Below are 16922 nucleotides of genomic sequence, written 5' to 3' on the forward strand. Positions count from 1 at the left end.
GGAATGCCCGTGGACCTCCATAGCTTGGCCAGGCAGCCCGTGGACATGTTTGCCTTTGGTGGCCACTCTGCCCAGCCTGGACCAGTTGCCATAGGAGGTAAAGAGGACATCTGGCTTTAGTCTGGAGCCTACACCCTGTTTCCCCTGATCAGAGTGGAATGCCCCTCCTCACTGGTCCTGATCCTGCATCTTTAAAACTCATGGAGGAAGCTCTCTCAAGGGCTGAAGCTCCTCTTCCTGTCTGGTGTTCAGATCCCTTCACTACAGAAATCCAGCCCTAAGCCCTTCACTCACTGGCTTCCGAATTCGGTCCGGTACCAGGTCAATGAGCTCTTTTCCAGTGATGTTAGTGACCTCGGGCATAGCTATTGGCAGTGTTTTCCTTGCCGGTGATGAGCTGCTCTGGATGGAAGAGCTGGCGGTATGTGCCCATCTGAACCTCGTCTGTAATGGGCAGAGTTTTGGACACCCCTCCTTCCCTTGCAACCTGGCTCCCCAAAGTTCCCAGAAGGGGCCGGGTCACTAGGCCCCAAGGCCTACCCTAGAGGAGCCCCATTCAGGCTGCTGCTATTGCCCTTGACTTTTAGTATTCTTCATTAAAAAGGAAAAGGATGTGAGGGATGTGGAGTGACCTTGAGACTCTGGAGCTGAGTGGCAGCAGATCTGTAGTTTAATTGGCTGCTGCAGCTGGGAACTACAAATTCTAGTGCTCCAGTTTCGGAGGACTCGCTGTGGTACCCAGGACAAGGTGACATATGTGGCAGGGACTGATCATCACTCACCAATCACAGTGGGCTCCAGATCCATGAACACTTCCCTGGGGCACGTGCTTTCCAGCCCCAGTTTCACTAAAGAAGGCGTTGAAGGAGTCAGCCCCTCCACCGATGGTCTTGTCACTGGGCGTCTGCCCATCTGGTTGGATCCCATGCTCCAGGCAGTAGAGCTCCCAGCAGGCATTGCCAATCTGCACGCCAGCCTGCCCCCACATGGACTGAAATGCACTCACGCTGAACGGGCAAAGGGCAGAGAACACTCTTAGCAGAGAGAAACCTGCCATGCCTGGATACAGTTCCCACCTGCAATCCTTTCTTGAGTGGTTCTCTGGCTGAGAACAAAGGTTCCTGGACTCTGCTCTCCTTGCCCCACCTCCCGTGTCTAAGCCTTTACTGATGGCTTTGAGGATCAACAGGCAGTGGCTCAGGGGGCTGGGGGCCAAAACCCACAAAGGAAGCAGATGTGGGCAGTTCCAAGATTATATAGTCTTTCTTGCTCAGTGACTAAGCATCGTGAGGAGTGTTGAGAGGGGTCAGATGAGTCTGGCAGAGCATGATAGTCAATCCACCCATGTTCAGAAAGAAATTAAGGACCCTTGGTGAGAGAAACAAGATCAGAGGTTTCAGGGATCAGAGGCCAGGGGGAGGTGTTGAAAGCAGGAAGAACTCTAGAATCGTGTTACAGCTAGAAAGGCCAGCAAGGAAGGGAAAAGTGGTCCTGAAACGGAAGGGGGTGTGCTGTCCTTTCCTCTCTTGGGTGTGCGCCGTTCTGGAGTGGAGTGGGGCTGGGGAAAAGGTCTTTCCCACATGATTCTAGGCTGGTGGTCAAAGAACTCTTGGCCCCCAAAGCAGGACTGGGATAAGGTGCTTGGTCCCAGAAATCCAAAAGGTCACTGCCCTTCCTGGGGAGCCTCATGAGAATCAAGAAGGTTTGACCCTCTCACTCCATCAAACATTTGGGCCTCTAGTATGTTCCTGACGCTAGGCTGACACTGGAGACGCATGGCATCTAATACACTGGCCCTCAGTAGCACACTGTCCAGGGAAGGGAGAGTTTCATACACTAACAGATACATAACAGTGTGGCAGGTGGGATACCAGAGTATACCTTCATGCTCTGCTTGAGAAGTAATTACCACAGGCCTTAAAAACAAAATGAGGGGGTGCCTGGGTGGCTCAGTAGGTTGGGCGGCCGACTTCGGCTCAGGTCATGATCTTGCGGTCCGTGAGTTCGAGCCCCGCGTCAGGCTCTGTGCTGACGGCTCGGAGCCTGGAGCCTGTTTCAGATTCTGTGTCTCCCTCTCTCTGACCCTTCCCCGTTCATGCTCTGTCTCTCTCTGTAAAAAAAACAAAAACAAAAACAAAAACAAAACAAAAAAACAAAATGAGCACATCCATCAGATTCACCCAAGCTTTAAGGCCGAACCATGTGGAGGATGTGGAGAAATGGGAACCCTTAAACTGTTGGTAGAAGCCTAATGTGCCACATCTCTTTTGGAGAAAAATTTGGAGAAAGAATCTTATCAAAAAATTTCTTACCAGAAAAGAAAAGCAAAGTAAGGAAGAATCATACAAGCGGATACTATTGATAAAAACCTTTAATGCATAAAACAATACCGTGCATCATTTACAGATAAATGTACACTTTGCTGTATATTCTCGTAGTATGTGTGTATTACAAAAATAAAGAAAGCAAGAGGAAATATTAACACTAAATTTGGAATAATGGTTCTCTCTGGTAGAAGAGGGAGGTGAATGCAGTTTAGAGAGAGATTCTATTTCTTAGGCCGGGTTACAGGTATTTATTATTTTTTCTGCCGTCCTGAGTATCTGGAATATTTCATAATTTTTAATGAGGATGCTTTATCCATAAATTTAATACTTCTCTGACTTTTTTAAAAAATTCATTTTTGAGAGAGACAGCGTGAGCAGGGGAGGGGCAGAGAATGAGGGAGACATGGAATCTGAAGCAGACTCCAGGCGCTGAGCTGTCAGCACAGAGCCTGACGCGGGGCTTGAATTCACAAACTATGAGATCATGACCTGAGCCGAAGTCGGACATTTAACCGACTGAGCCACCCAGGTGCCCGTTCTCTGACTTTTTAAATATGATTTAACTTTTGATGATTTTTAAGATGACTGGGATTAATCCAAACATCATCACTACTTCTCTACTTGCCTTGAGCAAGAAGCTTCACCTCTCTGTGGGTGTCCCCCTATCTCATGAATTGGGACAGTAATAAGAGCCCCCTCCTAGAATTACTATGGGGATTAAATGAAAAATGCGCGTACAATTCGCTGGCTCATTGCATGACACATACGGGGGGGGGGGCGCCATACATGTTGGGTCCCCTACCAACTCCCATCCTCCAATCCCTGAGAAGGTAATGAATTAAGCTGGGATGTAGGGATTTAGGGACACAGGACTCACAGAAATCCGCACATCCAGGAGGGGGTGCTGACAGGGTTTACCAATCCCCTGGCAAGGCCAGCACCGGCTGCTGCAACTTTGAGCCTGCCCAGGCTCTGTCTACAAAGTCAGACACCGTCTTGGCTCCCTTGACTGCTGGCCCACGCAAGGCAACTCTGACCTTTACTTGAGATGCTGGGAACGACGCCCCTTACTGTGGGGCAACAGGTTTGGGACAAAGAACTCAATCCCTGGAATCCCATAGACTTTGCGTCAAACCCCCTTCCCTCTATGAGCTCAGACAAGTTACTTCTCTTCAGCTGCTCTAAGCCCTTTCCTTGAATGTAAAAACAGTACGACCTCTTACCCGGCAGCCTTTTCACTATGTCATTTAGTCCCCCTACGCTAAGCATTAATTATGTGCCAGGCACTGTGCTAAGCGCTCAACATACACTATCTCATTTAATTTGCACAACAACCGCTGTAGGTAGGTACTATCTTTATGCCATTTTGCGCATAAGGAAACTGACTCTCAGGGAGGTTAAGCGACTAGCTCTAGGTCATGAGCAAAACCCCTAACATTCAGAGTGGGGACAGTTTGGCTCCAACCATGCTCTTAACTCTTCTTCTACCCTTCCTGCTGGGGACCCTGGCAAAAGATATCAAATAAGCCCCATGTACAGCCAGCTCTCCGTAAGTGGGAGCACCCTCCCTTTCCCCCCTCCTCCTCACTCTCTCTACTGAAATGAGGGGTCAGGTCAGATGCATCAGATGAACAGGGCCATGAGGATGTGTCCCAAGAGCTGCGAGGTGGGATTAGAGGCCAACAGTGAATCTGCTGTGATGCTTCAGGTTTCTGGAAAAGTGCCTACACTTTCTGCTCCAGTCTTGCTTACCTCACACTCCCTACCCCTAAATTTGGAGCCCCGCAGCAGCCCAGCTCCTGAAGAGAGGCTTAGAGACATGTCCTCCACCCTTCATGTGCTCTCACATACCGACACACCTGGGGGACCACACTCACACCTGGAAGTCTCTTTCCCTCTCTCCACCTCACCTGCCCCCACACTGTGGCCAGGCAAACACTTAGACTCCCAAGGGAACCTCACATCACCCACCTGGGTCCACTAGGACCCTCACTTGCATGCCCAGCCCCCTACCCCTGCTCACCATGCTGCCTGGCTGGGGGCTGGCTAGGGTTGTCTGTCTGTCTGCTGCTTGATAGGAAGCAGACGTGGGTCTGTGAGAGATCCACTGCCAGACGCACCGGCTTCTTTATGGTCTCTGGTCGGCTCTCAGGGGGTATGTTACAAACGGCCCCAGGAGGGCAGGTCTGTTGACTTGGTTACCAAGCGCTGGGCATGGGCTCAAACAGGGCAGCAAGGTGAGGGGGTGAGCAGAGGAGGGGTTCAGGTGGTCACCCCACACAGGTACCCAGGCCCCTGGGTACACAGAGTCTGCTGCTCAGTCACACAATCCCATTTCCTGGTGGCTCAGCTGGCTGGCACAGGTGGGAGAGGATAAGGAAATCAACCCCCCTGAGCTCTAGCAGCACTGCCACCCCTGGGGTGGGTGAAGGCAGGAAGTGGAATGTGGGTGGGGCTAAAAAGAGTGCACTGAACCAGAAATAATGAGTCCTAGGGCCAGAGGTCAAGCCTCAGGGCCTTCTGGTGGAAACTTGGAATGTTTTAGGACATAGGGAAGGAGAGCTCAGTCTTAGGGCCATCTCTAGCATTTAACATCTTCTTCCGCCTCAGTTTTCCCATCTGTAGAATGGGGAGAGGTAGTGTTGTAAGGATGAAACAAGACAAACTTTCTTAAGTGCTTGGTTTAGAAATGCTGTTGTTCTCCCCAGGGAAAGCAAAAGGAGGAGCAGGGGCTCAGGGCTACTTGTCAGGCTCTCTTCCTATTCCAGACAAGTTGCTGCAGGCCTTGCCTGGCCTCATTCCTCCCCCCCCCCGCCCCCCCCCCCCCCAGTCTCCCTATGGCCTCAGGCAGAACTTACGAAATACACATGCTAATCTCTCACCTTTGTATGCTGCTTTGTGGCTCTTAAGGTAGCTTCACCCCTTATCTCCTTTGAGTCCCTCCACAGCTCTACGAGGTAAGGGGGGGGGGGGCATTCCCCTGATGAAGAAAAGGAAATCGTAGCCTCTTCCCTCTTGCCCAAGGTCACATGGGGGTTAATTAGTGGTGGAATTAAAATTCATCTGTGACTCAGGCTCAGTGCTTCTTCCCTTTCCACAAGGCAGAGTTTTCACTGTCCCTCATCCCCCTCCTGTGTCTTTATTGCCTTCCTTTCCATCTTAAATTCCACAGTCAGGCAGGAGCGCTCCCTTACCTCCCCCAGCTTCAGCATCCTCGTTGGACTAAACCACAACCCTGGTTCTTCACCAACTCTGTGCCTGTACTGACCCAGCTAAACAGCGGCTGCAGAAAAACCCAGAGCCAGACTTCAAATGTATGACCACTAACCTCAAATGGACTCTAATGCTGCCTGGAAACCACACTGTGTTTCTGCAGTCATTCTTTCAATTAGCAACCATGGCCAAGAATAGGAATGCCAGATTTCGCGAATTAAAGCATTTTATCTTGCAACTTTATCCACGAAGCAGTTGCCAGTGTGAAATTTCAGTCACTGTGGCAAACGGTGGGGGAGTTATTTTGAGGTGGGGGCTTTTTCAGAGTCCTTCTCACCACCGTATGCCAGGGAGTGACACAATATCAAGATAGCTAACTCTGGTTTTGGCTGTGGACTGCAGTCTTCTCTCTGCCACCTGGAATTAAGAGGCCAAGATCCCCAGAGAGAAGACGCAGCCGGCCAACACTGCAAATGTAAGCAAGCTCTGCCTACTCTGGGTTGATCCATGAAGGCATAGACCTCAGGAATTATTATCCAGAAGGAGGCACTTGGGGCCCAGAGGGCCCACTGGGCCCCAAATTCTCTTGTCGAGCACTTCAACTTCCCAACTGGCTTTCAAAGTTGGGCATCTCAAGAGTCAACATAAGTGTCACCAACTCTGGAAAGAAAACTGTCCTAAAGGTAGGCCGGGGAAAAGGGTCTTAGGTACAACAGACTGAAGAGACTGAGATTTGTAATTATACTAAGGTATCTGAGTTATAAAATGAGAAGCAATCCCTATCTTAATTTCTTCAACAAGTATTTAGGTTTTTAACTTAAGCATGTGGGTAGAAGACTTGAAAACCTAGGACAGAAGCAGGTTTGGCAGGGAGCAGGGTGAGGGTAGGACATCGAGAGTTCTACTTTGAATGTGTTCCGTTGGAGATGTCTAACAGGCTTTCAAGTGGTAATGTAAAAAAATAATAATAATAATAAAATAAAACAAATAAGCACCTGAGTCTGAAATTCAACGTAAGTTACATTGGAGATGTCTAACAGGCTTTCAAGTGGTAATGTAAAAAAATAATAATAATAATAATAAATAAATAAATAAATAAATAAATAAAATAAATAAGCACCTGAGTCTGAAATTCAGAGTCTGAAATGAATGTATAAATTTGAGAATTATCAGCTCATGGGTGGTATTTTTTCTATTCTATTCTTTCTCTATGGTTTGGGAATGTATATACTCTAGTTCTATTCCTTTTTCAATAGCCTTAAAATATTACAGTAACTTTTTATTAAGGACACCCGAATACACCTGAAAGTTGAGATAATATAATAAAAGCCCATATACTCATCATCTACCTTCAATAATTGCTCCTTCAGGAAGAAAAACAAATGAAGAAAAGAGACAGCCTGGGACTGAGCTGTGGGAAACACCCATTAGGGGTAAGCCATCAGAGGCCATCAAGAAGGACAGGCCAGGGAAAAACCAGGAGAGGGGCACGTCACTGAAGCCAAGAAGAAAGTGCTTCAAGGAGAAAGGAAGGATCGACGGTCTTGAACGCTGGTGAGAGGCTGAGAAAGATGTAGAAACATGACCTTTGGCTTTGGTCAGTTGGAAGTTACTAGGGATTTTGGCAAGAACATCTCAGTAAAGCACGTGAACCAGTGGACAGTGAAAAGGAGAGAAGACATGGAGATATCCCCTTTGGAAAGATTGTGCTGTGGGCAGCCAATAGGTGCTCCAGTGTGAAGAAAATGGAAGGATGTGCACTAAGGCTCAGTTCCATCTTTTCCAGATGGAATTGGCAGAGATATTTTAAACTTTGAGGACCTTGCTGCACTGCTCCAAGATGGAGGTGAGACTCTGGGAAGGGGTTAGAAAAGATGGGCCTAACAATGGGCAGGGGAAGAGGAAGAGAGATCCAAAGAGAGAGTGGCCTGCTGGACACCTTTGTAGGGTAGATGGACAAAGCGGTGATTCAACTGGAAAAATGAAGTGCCTGGTATCATCTGTTGGATTCTGTACATGTATGTGAATGTCTAAGTTTTCAATCTAGTAATACGGATTATTACCTGTACACCCACCCAGACATTATGGCCCTAATTCAGGAGATACGTACACACTCACAGTCATGTGCACGCGTGCATGAACGTGTACACACACACACACACACACACACACACACAGAGTCAGAAGCAGAATCTATATTCCACTAACATGCCTTGGACATTTCTCCCGGCAGCCTTGTCTTCTCCATTTTCCCTGCCAGAAGGCCTACTCAGGGGTTGTAAACTCCTTGCTACAAGAGTCAGGATAACATAAATATGTTACAGTTGAGCATATGATGGGAAACGGTGGACTGGGTGATTTGAAGCAGCTTGCTGTCCATCCTAAGAAGGTGGCCCCGCCCAGCTCCATTTGTTGCCCTACTTGTTTCCTACTGCTGTTGTAACAAATTGCTACAAACTTAGTAGCTTAACATAATACAAATGTATTATCTTACAGTTCTGGAGATCAGAAGTCCAAAATAGGTCTTATGGGGATTGCAATATTGTAATTTATAAAAATATATATCTGGTTATTCAGATGACCAAAATATATTCCTCATGTATGTTTGGTCTTTGTCTAGGATTCCTGACTCACAGCTCCTAAAACCCTTGGAATTTCTTAAGTGTTCAGAGGGATAAAGGTGTCTTTTGCTATGCTAATGAGACGACTTTGGGGGAAAGCACCTAAGGTTGGGGGCTGGTTGCCAGGGATCCAACCACTTGTTAAAGAGTTGGAACTTTCAGTCCCCTTTCCACCTCCCCAGAGGAGAGAGGGGCTGGAGATTGAGTGCAAACACCAATGGTCAATGATTCCATCAACCATGCTTATGTAATGAAGCCTCCATACAAATCCAAAGGGATGGGGTTTGGAGAGCTTCCAGGTTGGTGAACACATGGAAGTCCTGGGAGAGTGGCATGCCTGGAAAGGGCATGGAAACTCCTGGTCTTTTCCCCATACCTTGCCTTATGCATCTCCTTCATTTGGCCATTCCTGATTTATATCCTTTTATAACAGACGAATGATACAGTAAGTGAAATGTCTCTCTGAGCTCTGTTAGCCATTCTAGAAAATTAATTGAACCCAAGAGGAGCTCATGGAAACCTCTAATTTATAGCCAGTGGGTCAGAAGCCCAGCTAACAGCAAGGGTATTGGAGGTGCAGTCGTGTAGGACCAAACCCTCTACATGTAGAATCAGATGCTATCTCTGGGTAGATGGTGCCAGAATGAGTTGAATTCTTAAGGCACCCTGCTGGTGTCTGAGAATTGTTTGGTGCTGTATGGGGAAGCCCTCCCCATCCCCACCCCCACAGGAATTAATACCAGAACCTATTTAGGTATAAAAAGGTGTTGGCAGAGTTGCCCTCCTTCTAGAGATTCTAGAGGAGAATCTGTTCCTTGCTTTTTCCTTGTTCCAGAGGCTGCCCATATTCCTTGACTCATGGCTTCCTTCCATCTTGAAAGCCAATAATCACATCACTGTGACCTGTGATCCTGACCTCTCCTTCCCTGACTCTGACCCCCCTCTTCCACTTATAAAGAGCTTTGTGACAGGGCGTCTGGGTGGCTCAGTTGGTTAAGTGTCTGACTTCAGCTCAGGTCATGATGTCACAGTCTGTGAGTTCAAGCCCTGCACGGGGCTCTGTGCTGACAGCTCATTTCTGGAGCCTGCCTCTGATTCTATCTCTCCCTCTCTCTCTGCCCCTCCCCCACTCATTCTCTGCCTCTCTCTGTCTCTCAAAAATGAATAAACATTAAAAAAAATTTTTTTAAGATCTTTGTGATTATATTGGGCCCACCCAGAAAATCTAGAATAATCTCAAGATCTTTACCTTCATCACATTTGCAGTCCTTTGCTACATAAGGTAATATAGTCACAGGTTCCAGGTATTACAATGTGGACATCTTTGGGGGACTATTATTCTGCCTATCTCAGTTGCTATATAGGAATGCAGGCCTGATACAGCCAGATCTTCCAATTTTTTTCAAGATAAGCTAGACATCTGGATTTTTATATGACTGTGCAGAAAGAGTTAACACAGCAGGTTGAGACTGCTCCTTAGCAAGGTCTGCTTGTGGGGCATCTGAGTGGCTCAGTGGGTTAAGCCACCTACTCTCAACTTTGGCTCAGGTCATCAGGTCATGATTTCACGGTTCATGAGTTCGAGCCCTGCGTCAGCAAGGAGCCTGCTTGGGATTCTTGCTTTCCCTCTCTCTCTCTGCACACTCCCCGCCCCAGTAAGTAAGTAATAAACAAATAAGTAACTTGTAAACTTGGCTTTGGCTGGTGTCTGGCAACTTGGCTCTTTAGAGTGCTCCCAGTCGATGATGAACTGATCAGGATGGTTCGCTGAGCCTAGACAGTGTGTAAAGAACATGGCTGATACTGAACAACTGCTTTCCTTCTAGGAGTCTGGAATTTTGGTACGTGCAAAGCAGAGGCGTCTCTGTGACCAGCCCTCACCATAAACCTTGATTGCTGAGTCTCTAACAGGCTTCCTTGGGCAGAAACACTGCAGGAAAATGTTGCTCCGTTTTCATCTTGGAGAAAAAGCATGCTGCGTGAGCCCTCCTGGGAGGGAGAGGGTATAGGTTCCTTCAGATTCCACTTGTGTCTTTTCCCCTCCTAATCCAGCTGTGTAGCCTTCCTACATCACTGCCGTTGACCTTAGCTGGGAGTACAACTTGATGTCCTGAGTCCTGTGAGTCCTTCTAGTAAATCTCCTGACATGGGGGTGGTCTTGGGGATGCTCCAACACAAAGACAATTCCTGATTTTTCTCATATGCTAAATGCTGCGCGGATTAACACCGTGAGGACCAGACAAAACAATTCTGAGAGGGAACTTGGCCTCCAGACTGCCAGTTTGAAACTTCTGGCTTCTTAAGAATTCTACCCTAGTTTCACTCCCATCTCTGAAGTGAAGCAACTCCTCTGACACACATTTAACAAATGCTTACCCCCATGACATCCTAGGCACCAGGGACACAAAGATGAATAAAGAAGATACAATCCTTACCTGGAATGAGTTTACAACCTGGAAGACAGACATGTACACAAATAACTGCAGCATGATATGCTATGCACACTAAAGTAAATGAATAAGATGCTCTAAGAATCCAGACAGCTGTTTCCACTGCACTTTGCTGTGTATGTACACATCCCTAAATTCATCTGGTCGGTCCTCACGATCTGAGGTTGTTATCCCTGTTTCACAAAGGAAGAACCTGAACGTGAAGGTCAAAGAAGTTTAGGGTGTTGCCTAAGAGAGCTCAGGTCTTTTACAATACTCACTCTGCTGGGGTGGGGGTGCAAAAGAGTAAAGGAGGGTCAGGGAAGGTCTGAAGGAGACCATACGTTCTGTAATCACCAAGGGTCTCCGTAGAGACAATGAGCCGGTTTCTCAAAGCAGCCTCACTATATGCCCTTGCCACTTTTCACTTTTATGAATGAGTCTTGGTGGCAAGTCTATTGGGAAAAGAGACCTGGTCATACTTCACTGTGTTCCCTTCCATGCTTTTCCTAAGTAAGGTGCCAATTAGCTATTTTGTAGGTAGGAAGTTGCCATTGCTAGTTTTTCATCCTGCTGTGCTGTCCCGTCAGACAGCTCTGGCCCTAAGGAAACACTGTGGTAGGTGAGGCAGGTCAACCTCTTCCAAACGACTAGCCTGAGAGGCAGGTTCCTTCTGGACATTCCAATGGGCACAGGGGACATTTCCTGATGATTTCCCCAGTGAAGGGAGACAGCTAGAGAACGTATGGCATGTAAGGGAAAGCAGAAGTAGATCGCAAAGCCCATTCCCGCAAGAAATGGAGATGGAATGGGGGAAGAAGGAATAGCTTCCGTGGAGGCCTCTGCCTGAGCGTTAAAGGCGTTAAGACGCAAGTCACAGATCCTGGCCATGGCCTAGGAACAGGAGAAGATGGGAAAGTCGAAATCAGGCGCGATATCAAAATCTCCATTTTCTTTTTTCCTCTTCAGAGTCAACAAACATTTTGATTCCTCACAATAACGCCGTCAGTGCGGAATCAGCGTCTCCTTTTCGCCGATGAATACGCCAAGGACTCGGTGAGGTGAGGTCACCTGCCCAAGGTCACACAGGGCAGTCAGGACAGGAATCCACGTCCTGAAGGCTTCAGTCCAGAGCTCCGGCGGTTCTGGCCGCAGGGAAGCGGGCAGGTGGCGGTGGCGAGGGCTCACTAATAGTGACGGCGCTGATGACGGGGCCACAGACCGGCGGCCAGCCGGCGAGCCGCGGCAGATTCCTGGGGTCGGCCCTCGCAGGCAGGCTGCGGGGGTTGGCTCCGTGGGGTACTCTAAGGGATCCGCACCCTGGGGCTCAGGCTGTGCAGCTCTTGGTCCTCGGCCGCCCACGGGCGTTGGCGAAGGCCAGCCGTCCAGGCCGAGGACCAGCAGGCCGTGTGCAGCTGCAAAGGGTTCCCCCGGGACTGGCCGGAGCCTCCGGGGAGGCGGGGCGGGGAGGGCACGGGCGAAGTCTGGCTGCAGCCACCTCGCAAGGACAGCCTGTACAGCACCCGGCCTAAGTCAGGACACCTGGGCGATGGGCGCCCGCATGACTCAGGTGCTGGCGAGATGCGCCCTGGCACCATGCCCTGCGTCCCTGCAGCGGAGATCCGGAGCCCAGAGTGTCGGCTCAAGACCTGGAGCGAAGGGTTAAAGCCCGGGTCGCCACTCCTAACCCACGCGAGACAGGTGAGACCAAGACGGGGAAGGGGGAGGGGACCCTCCCTGGCCCCACCCCTCGAGGCCGCCTACCCTTCGGGGGCGTGGCCTCCGGGCCGCACAGCCCTAGTGGGTGAGCGCAGTGCGCGGGCCCCGCCCCCCGCCTATAAGAGCGGTGCGGCACTGCAGCTAGCGCAGTTCTCACCGAGACCCGTCACCCGGACTCTACGTGAGACCCACCGCCCGGACTCACCATGGTGAGTGCGGCCCCGCCGGGATCGCGCCAGTCCCCTTATTGCCCTTCTCCTCCTTGGGGGCCCTCCCTCCCGGAATGCTCCGGACCCTCCATCCGGCGTTCCGGGGCTCGAGGAGGTGCGAGGGTTCGTGCATTCCCCCACCCCCACTGTCTTGGTGACTTTGACCGAGTCGTGCTGTCCACTTTTGGAGGCTGGGGAAGAGGGGTGGAGTGGAGTGGGATTCTTCGCTAGCCGAGAGGCTGAGAGGAGCCCTTCTGGAAATCGCCTCCTGCTCCACCAAGCATTTGTGCCCTAACCCTCCTGGGGGGGAGTCGCAGTCCCGCTCCCCGTCCTTTCCGCGGATGAGAGAGGCCCCCTGGGCTGCCCTCCGCCCCTGGCCTCCCCCCACCGCGACCCCCGCTCCCCGGAACTGAGCGAACACGTGCTTAGCACAAGAAGGTGGTAGGGGGTCAGATTACTTGGTTCAGCATCCCCTTTTCCTCCGACTGTGTGTGCATCCCTCCTACCCACAGCCCTCCCCCCCCCCGTGACTCAGCACCCCGCTTCTGAGCCAGGAGGGGTGGCAGGAATGGGGTTCAGCCTCATGAGGCGAGTCGGCCCCTCTCCTGCCCGAGCCCAGTGAACGGACGGGCAGAGACAGCTGGCGCTGAGCGAGAGCGCGGGCCCAGGCCAGGTTGGGGGGAGGGGAAAGAGGTGTGTGTAGGGGGGTGGTATTTATAGCCCGGGAACGGGGGCCGAAATCCAATCTTCGCTTTCGGCTGGGATGTAACTGGAAAGAATCTAGAAGGGGGGGCGATTGCGGGACCGGGGGTGCAGGATGGCGCTCACCCTGCGCAGGGCAAGGCGGGTTACCTCTGGGGCCTCACCGCAGGTTCCGCTTCCTTTTCTGGGTGTTTGGAAACCGTCACCCCGCCATTTCGGTGTTGGGAAGGGAGGCTGCGCGGGCCCTGCGCCGCACCACTTTGGCTCTTTAGGGGTTAATTTCAGACTGGCAGGGATGAGCCTAAGGCAGCCGGTGCCCCAGTGCCCACAACCCTTTTTGCCCGCGCCTGCCATCTGCACCCTCTGCTATTTCCGTGAGGGCTGCGCGGTGGGTGAAGGTGGTGAAGACACCCAGAGTGTGGGGGTGGAGGTGGGGAGAGGAGCCAGCTGGGATTGATCTCCAGAGCCAGATGGGATTTAAAGGTGTTGGAGAGGACACCCTGATGGTCAGTGTGGTCAGTTGATGCCAGACTCGAGGGCTGAGACACCTCTGCAGCCCACAGGAAAGAAAGGGGGAGAGGGTTATATGAAATTCCAGCTGCTCATCCTCAAAGAATTAGTCAAGTTGGGGGGCTTCTAGCTATAAACTCATGGCCCTGGAAAACCTGTCCTTTCTCAGGCTCTTGAGAAAGGTAGCTTTGGGAGTATGAATCTGAAAATGGCTGAAAAGTCGCTTGTCCTTGTCTCAGAGTCATTGCAGTATCTGCCTGCTTTTCGTGTGCACTTACCCTCTCTGTCCTCCCTGAGGGTCTTCTGAGTGTGGCAGGGTCATGTGGAGCCACAGCTCTTACTTGACAAGGTCCTCACAGGGAAGTAGACTGAAGGGATTGGTTTGCCCTACTGGGTGCCTCCAGTTGTTAAGTCCTATGTGGGGCAGCCTGGGCAGGCTGCCAGCCTCTTCCCACCTCTGCCCAGCCCCAGGCGTCCACTTTGGCCAACCGAAGCATCCTGGCTGGTAGGTGATAGGGTGGGAGAGAAGCTCATGAGGTGAGGGCTGTAGATGTGGGGCTTATGCTGTGTTCCCTCTCTTTATACCTCAGCGTGAATGCATCTCAGTTCATGTGGGGCAAGCAGGTGTCCAGATGGGCAATGCCTGTTGGGAGCTCTACTGCCTGGAACATGGGATTCAGCCTGATGGGCAGATGCCCAGTGACAAGACCATCGGTGGAGGGGACGACTCCTTTACCACCTTCTTCTGTGAAACCGGTGCTGGAAAGCATGTGCCACGGGCAGTGTTTGTGGATCTGGAGCCCACTGTGATTGGTGAGAGGAAGATGGGGTGGAATTGAGGGGAGCAGAGAGGGACTCTAAGCTTCTCTCTGGCGAGATGGTGTCTAGGCCTGGCTTTCCTGGCCCTGCAAACTCTTTGTGCCATCTCTCAAGCTGAAGGTGGGCTGATTGCAGGCCAGGCTGGGTGGTGGGTGTGGGTTTCTCTCACAGGCTGGTATCACAGGCTTACAGAAGGATGAGCTTTTCCATACATCTGACCGCAGCTACCACGCTGGGGGAGGGAGGTCCCTGCTGAGCACAGCCTTGTGGTTTGTGCCCTAACGATGTGTTTGTGCCCTTCCAGATGAGATCCGAAATGGCCCATACCGGCAGCTCTTCCACCCAGAGCAGCTCATCACTGGGAAGGAGGATGCCGCCAACAACTATGCCCGTGGTCACTATACCATTGGCAAGGAGATCATTGACCCCGTACTGGACCGGATCCGCAAGCTGGTGAGAATTTGGGATGGAAGGGAGGGAGCTTTCAGACGATGCTAATGGTCAGGGACGTCTTTTTTCAGGATCCATTTCAGGGGGTCGTCTCTAATTGTGTGTGTTCCAGAGCATGTTCCAGACTCTGGGTCTCTGCCCTGACTCCTGAGAGATTTTAGGCTTTTGTGGAGCCAGAAGGTAGAGTTTCTCAGGCCCCTCGCCCACCTACATTGCTGTTTCTCTTTCCTGCCTTTCAGTCTGACCAGTGCACAGGACTTCAGGGCTTCCTGGTGTTCCACAGCTTCGGAGGGGGCACCGGCTCAGGCTTCACCTCACTCCTGATGGAGCGGCTCTCGGTTGACTACGGCAAGAAATCCAAGCTGGAGTTCTCCATCTACCCCGCCCCCCAGGTGTCCACGGCCGTGGTGGAGCCCTACAACTCCATCCTGACCACCCACACCACCCTGGAGCACTCGGACTGTGCCTTCATGGTGGACAACGAGGCCATCTATGACATCTGCCGCCGCAACCTGGACATCGAGCGCCCCACCTACACCAACCTCAACCGGCTCATCAGCCAGATCGTCTCGTCCATCACGGCTTCCCTGCGCTTCGACGGGGCCCTCAACGTGGACCTGACGGAGTTCCAGACCAACCTGGTGCCCTACCCTCGCATCCACTTCCCCCTGGCCACCTATGCGCCGGTCATCTCTGCAGAGAAGGCCTACCACGAGCAGCTGTCCGTGGCAGAGATCACCAATGCCTGCTTCGAGCCTGCCAACCAGATGGTGAAGTGCGATCCCCGTCACGGCAAGTACATGGCCTGCTGCCTGCTGTACCGCGGAGACGTGGTGCCCAAGGACGTCAACGCCGCCATCGCCGCCATCAAGACCAAGCGCAGCATTCAGTTCGTGGACTGGTGCCCCACGGGCTTCAAGGTTGGTATCAACTACCAGCCACCTACCGTGGTGCCCGGGGGTGACCTGGCCAAGGTGCAGCGCGCCGTGTGCATGCTGAGCAACACGACCGCCATCGCCGAGGCCTGGGCCCGCCTGGACCACAAGTTCGACCTGATGTATGCCAAGAGGGCCTTTGTGCACTGGTACGTGGGCGAGGGCATGGAGGAGGGGGAGTTCTCTGAGGCCCGGGAGGATATGGCTGCCCTGGAGAAGGATTACGAGGAGGTGGGCATCGACTCCTATGAGGACGAGGATGAGGGAGAAGAATAGAACAGCTGCCTGGAGCCCATTCACTATGTTTATTGCAAAATCCTTTCGAAATAAACAGTCTCCTTGCACGGTTTCTTGTCCCCTCTGTGAGTGCTTGAGCTTCTGCTGCCTTCCTCTCTGTGCTGCTGCTGCTGCCACTGCCACTGCTTCACTGCTTCTGCTGCCGCCCTCATTCTTTGCTGCCCATGACCCCTTTCCCTTCCATGGCTGAAGGTGAGATCTGCCAAGGGGTCCTTGCCAGGCCCAGGAAACGTGACCTCAGGGACCTTGATGTAAGATCCCAGGGGCGCCCAGGAGAGTAGAGAGGAAAGGACTGAATCCCGGACCTGTCTGTCCAGCCACAAGCTGTTGAAAAGATACGAGTTCTCACTTCCTTTCCAAGTAGAAGTTTAAGTCCAGCAGTTTCTGTATTTGAGTTAGACTGCTACCCTATTCTTCCTGCTGCTTCTGCATTCACTGACTCTGGAAGCTTGGCCCGGGCACCTCCATGCGTGATGAGGGCTTGGGAGTGGGGCTGGGCTGGCCCACAATTCCTGGGCACGGAGCCTAGTCATAAGCTTGGGGGATGGGAGGGGACAAGGGCGATCTCCTTGAGTTGTGTCACTGCACCTCCAAGCAGCTTTGCACAGCTGAGTGTCTCTCTTGCTGCATTGCTGGGGCCTAGGGCTGTGCCATTAAAAGTCAGGTCATCTCTTCTCTGTTTGTGCTCTCT

General features: G+C 51.6%; 1 protein-coding gene and 1 pseudogene across 2 annotated transcripts; one reads left to right on the forward strand and one right to left on the reverse strand.

The window, feature by feature from the left end:
* Positions 1-261: 261 nt before the first annotated feature.
* LOC125173782 (tubulin alpha-1D chain-like) lies at positions 262-4543 on the reverse strand (annotated as a pseudogene).
* Positions 4544-11910: 7367 nt separating this feature from the next.
* LOC125172799 (tubulin alpha-4A chain) lies at positions 11911-16283 on the forward strand. 2 transcript variants are annotated; one of them, XM_047871339.1, is made up of 4 exons: positions 11911-12291; positions 14321-14543; positions 14854-15002; positions 15239-16283. In XM_047871339.1, the coding sequence occupies exons 1-4, from the start codon at positions 12172-12174 to the stop codon at positions 16208-16210; spliced, it is 1464 nt and encodes a 487-aa protein (XP_047727295.1). In that variant the 5' UTR covers positions 11911-12171; the 3' UTR covers positions 16211-16283. The 2 variants fall into 2 exon arrangements, with proteins under 2 accessions (XP_047727295.1, XP_047727296.1); XM_047871340.1 differs by lacking the exon at positions 11911-12291 and adding an exon at positions 12399-12518.
* Positions 16284-16922: the final 639 nt, after the last annotated feature.

Source organism: Prionailurus viverrinus, chromosome C1 (genome assembly GCF_022837055.1).
Source record: "Prionailurus viverrinus isolate Anna chromosome C1, UM_Priviv_1.0, whole genome shotgun sequence".
NCBI lineage: Eukaryota > Metazoa > Chordata > Mammalia > Carnivora > Felidae > Prionailurus > Prionailurus viverrinus.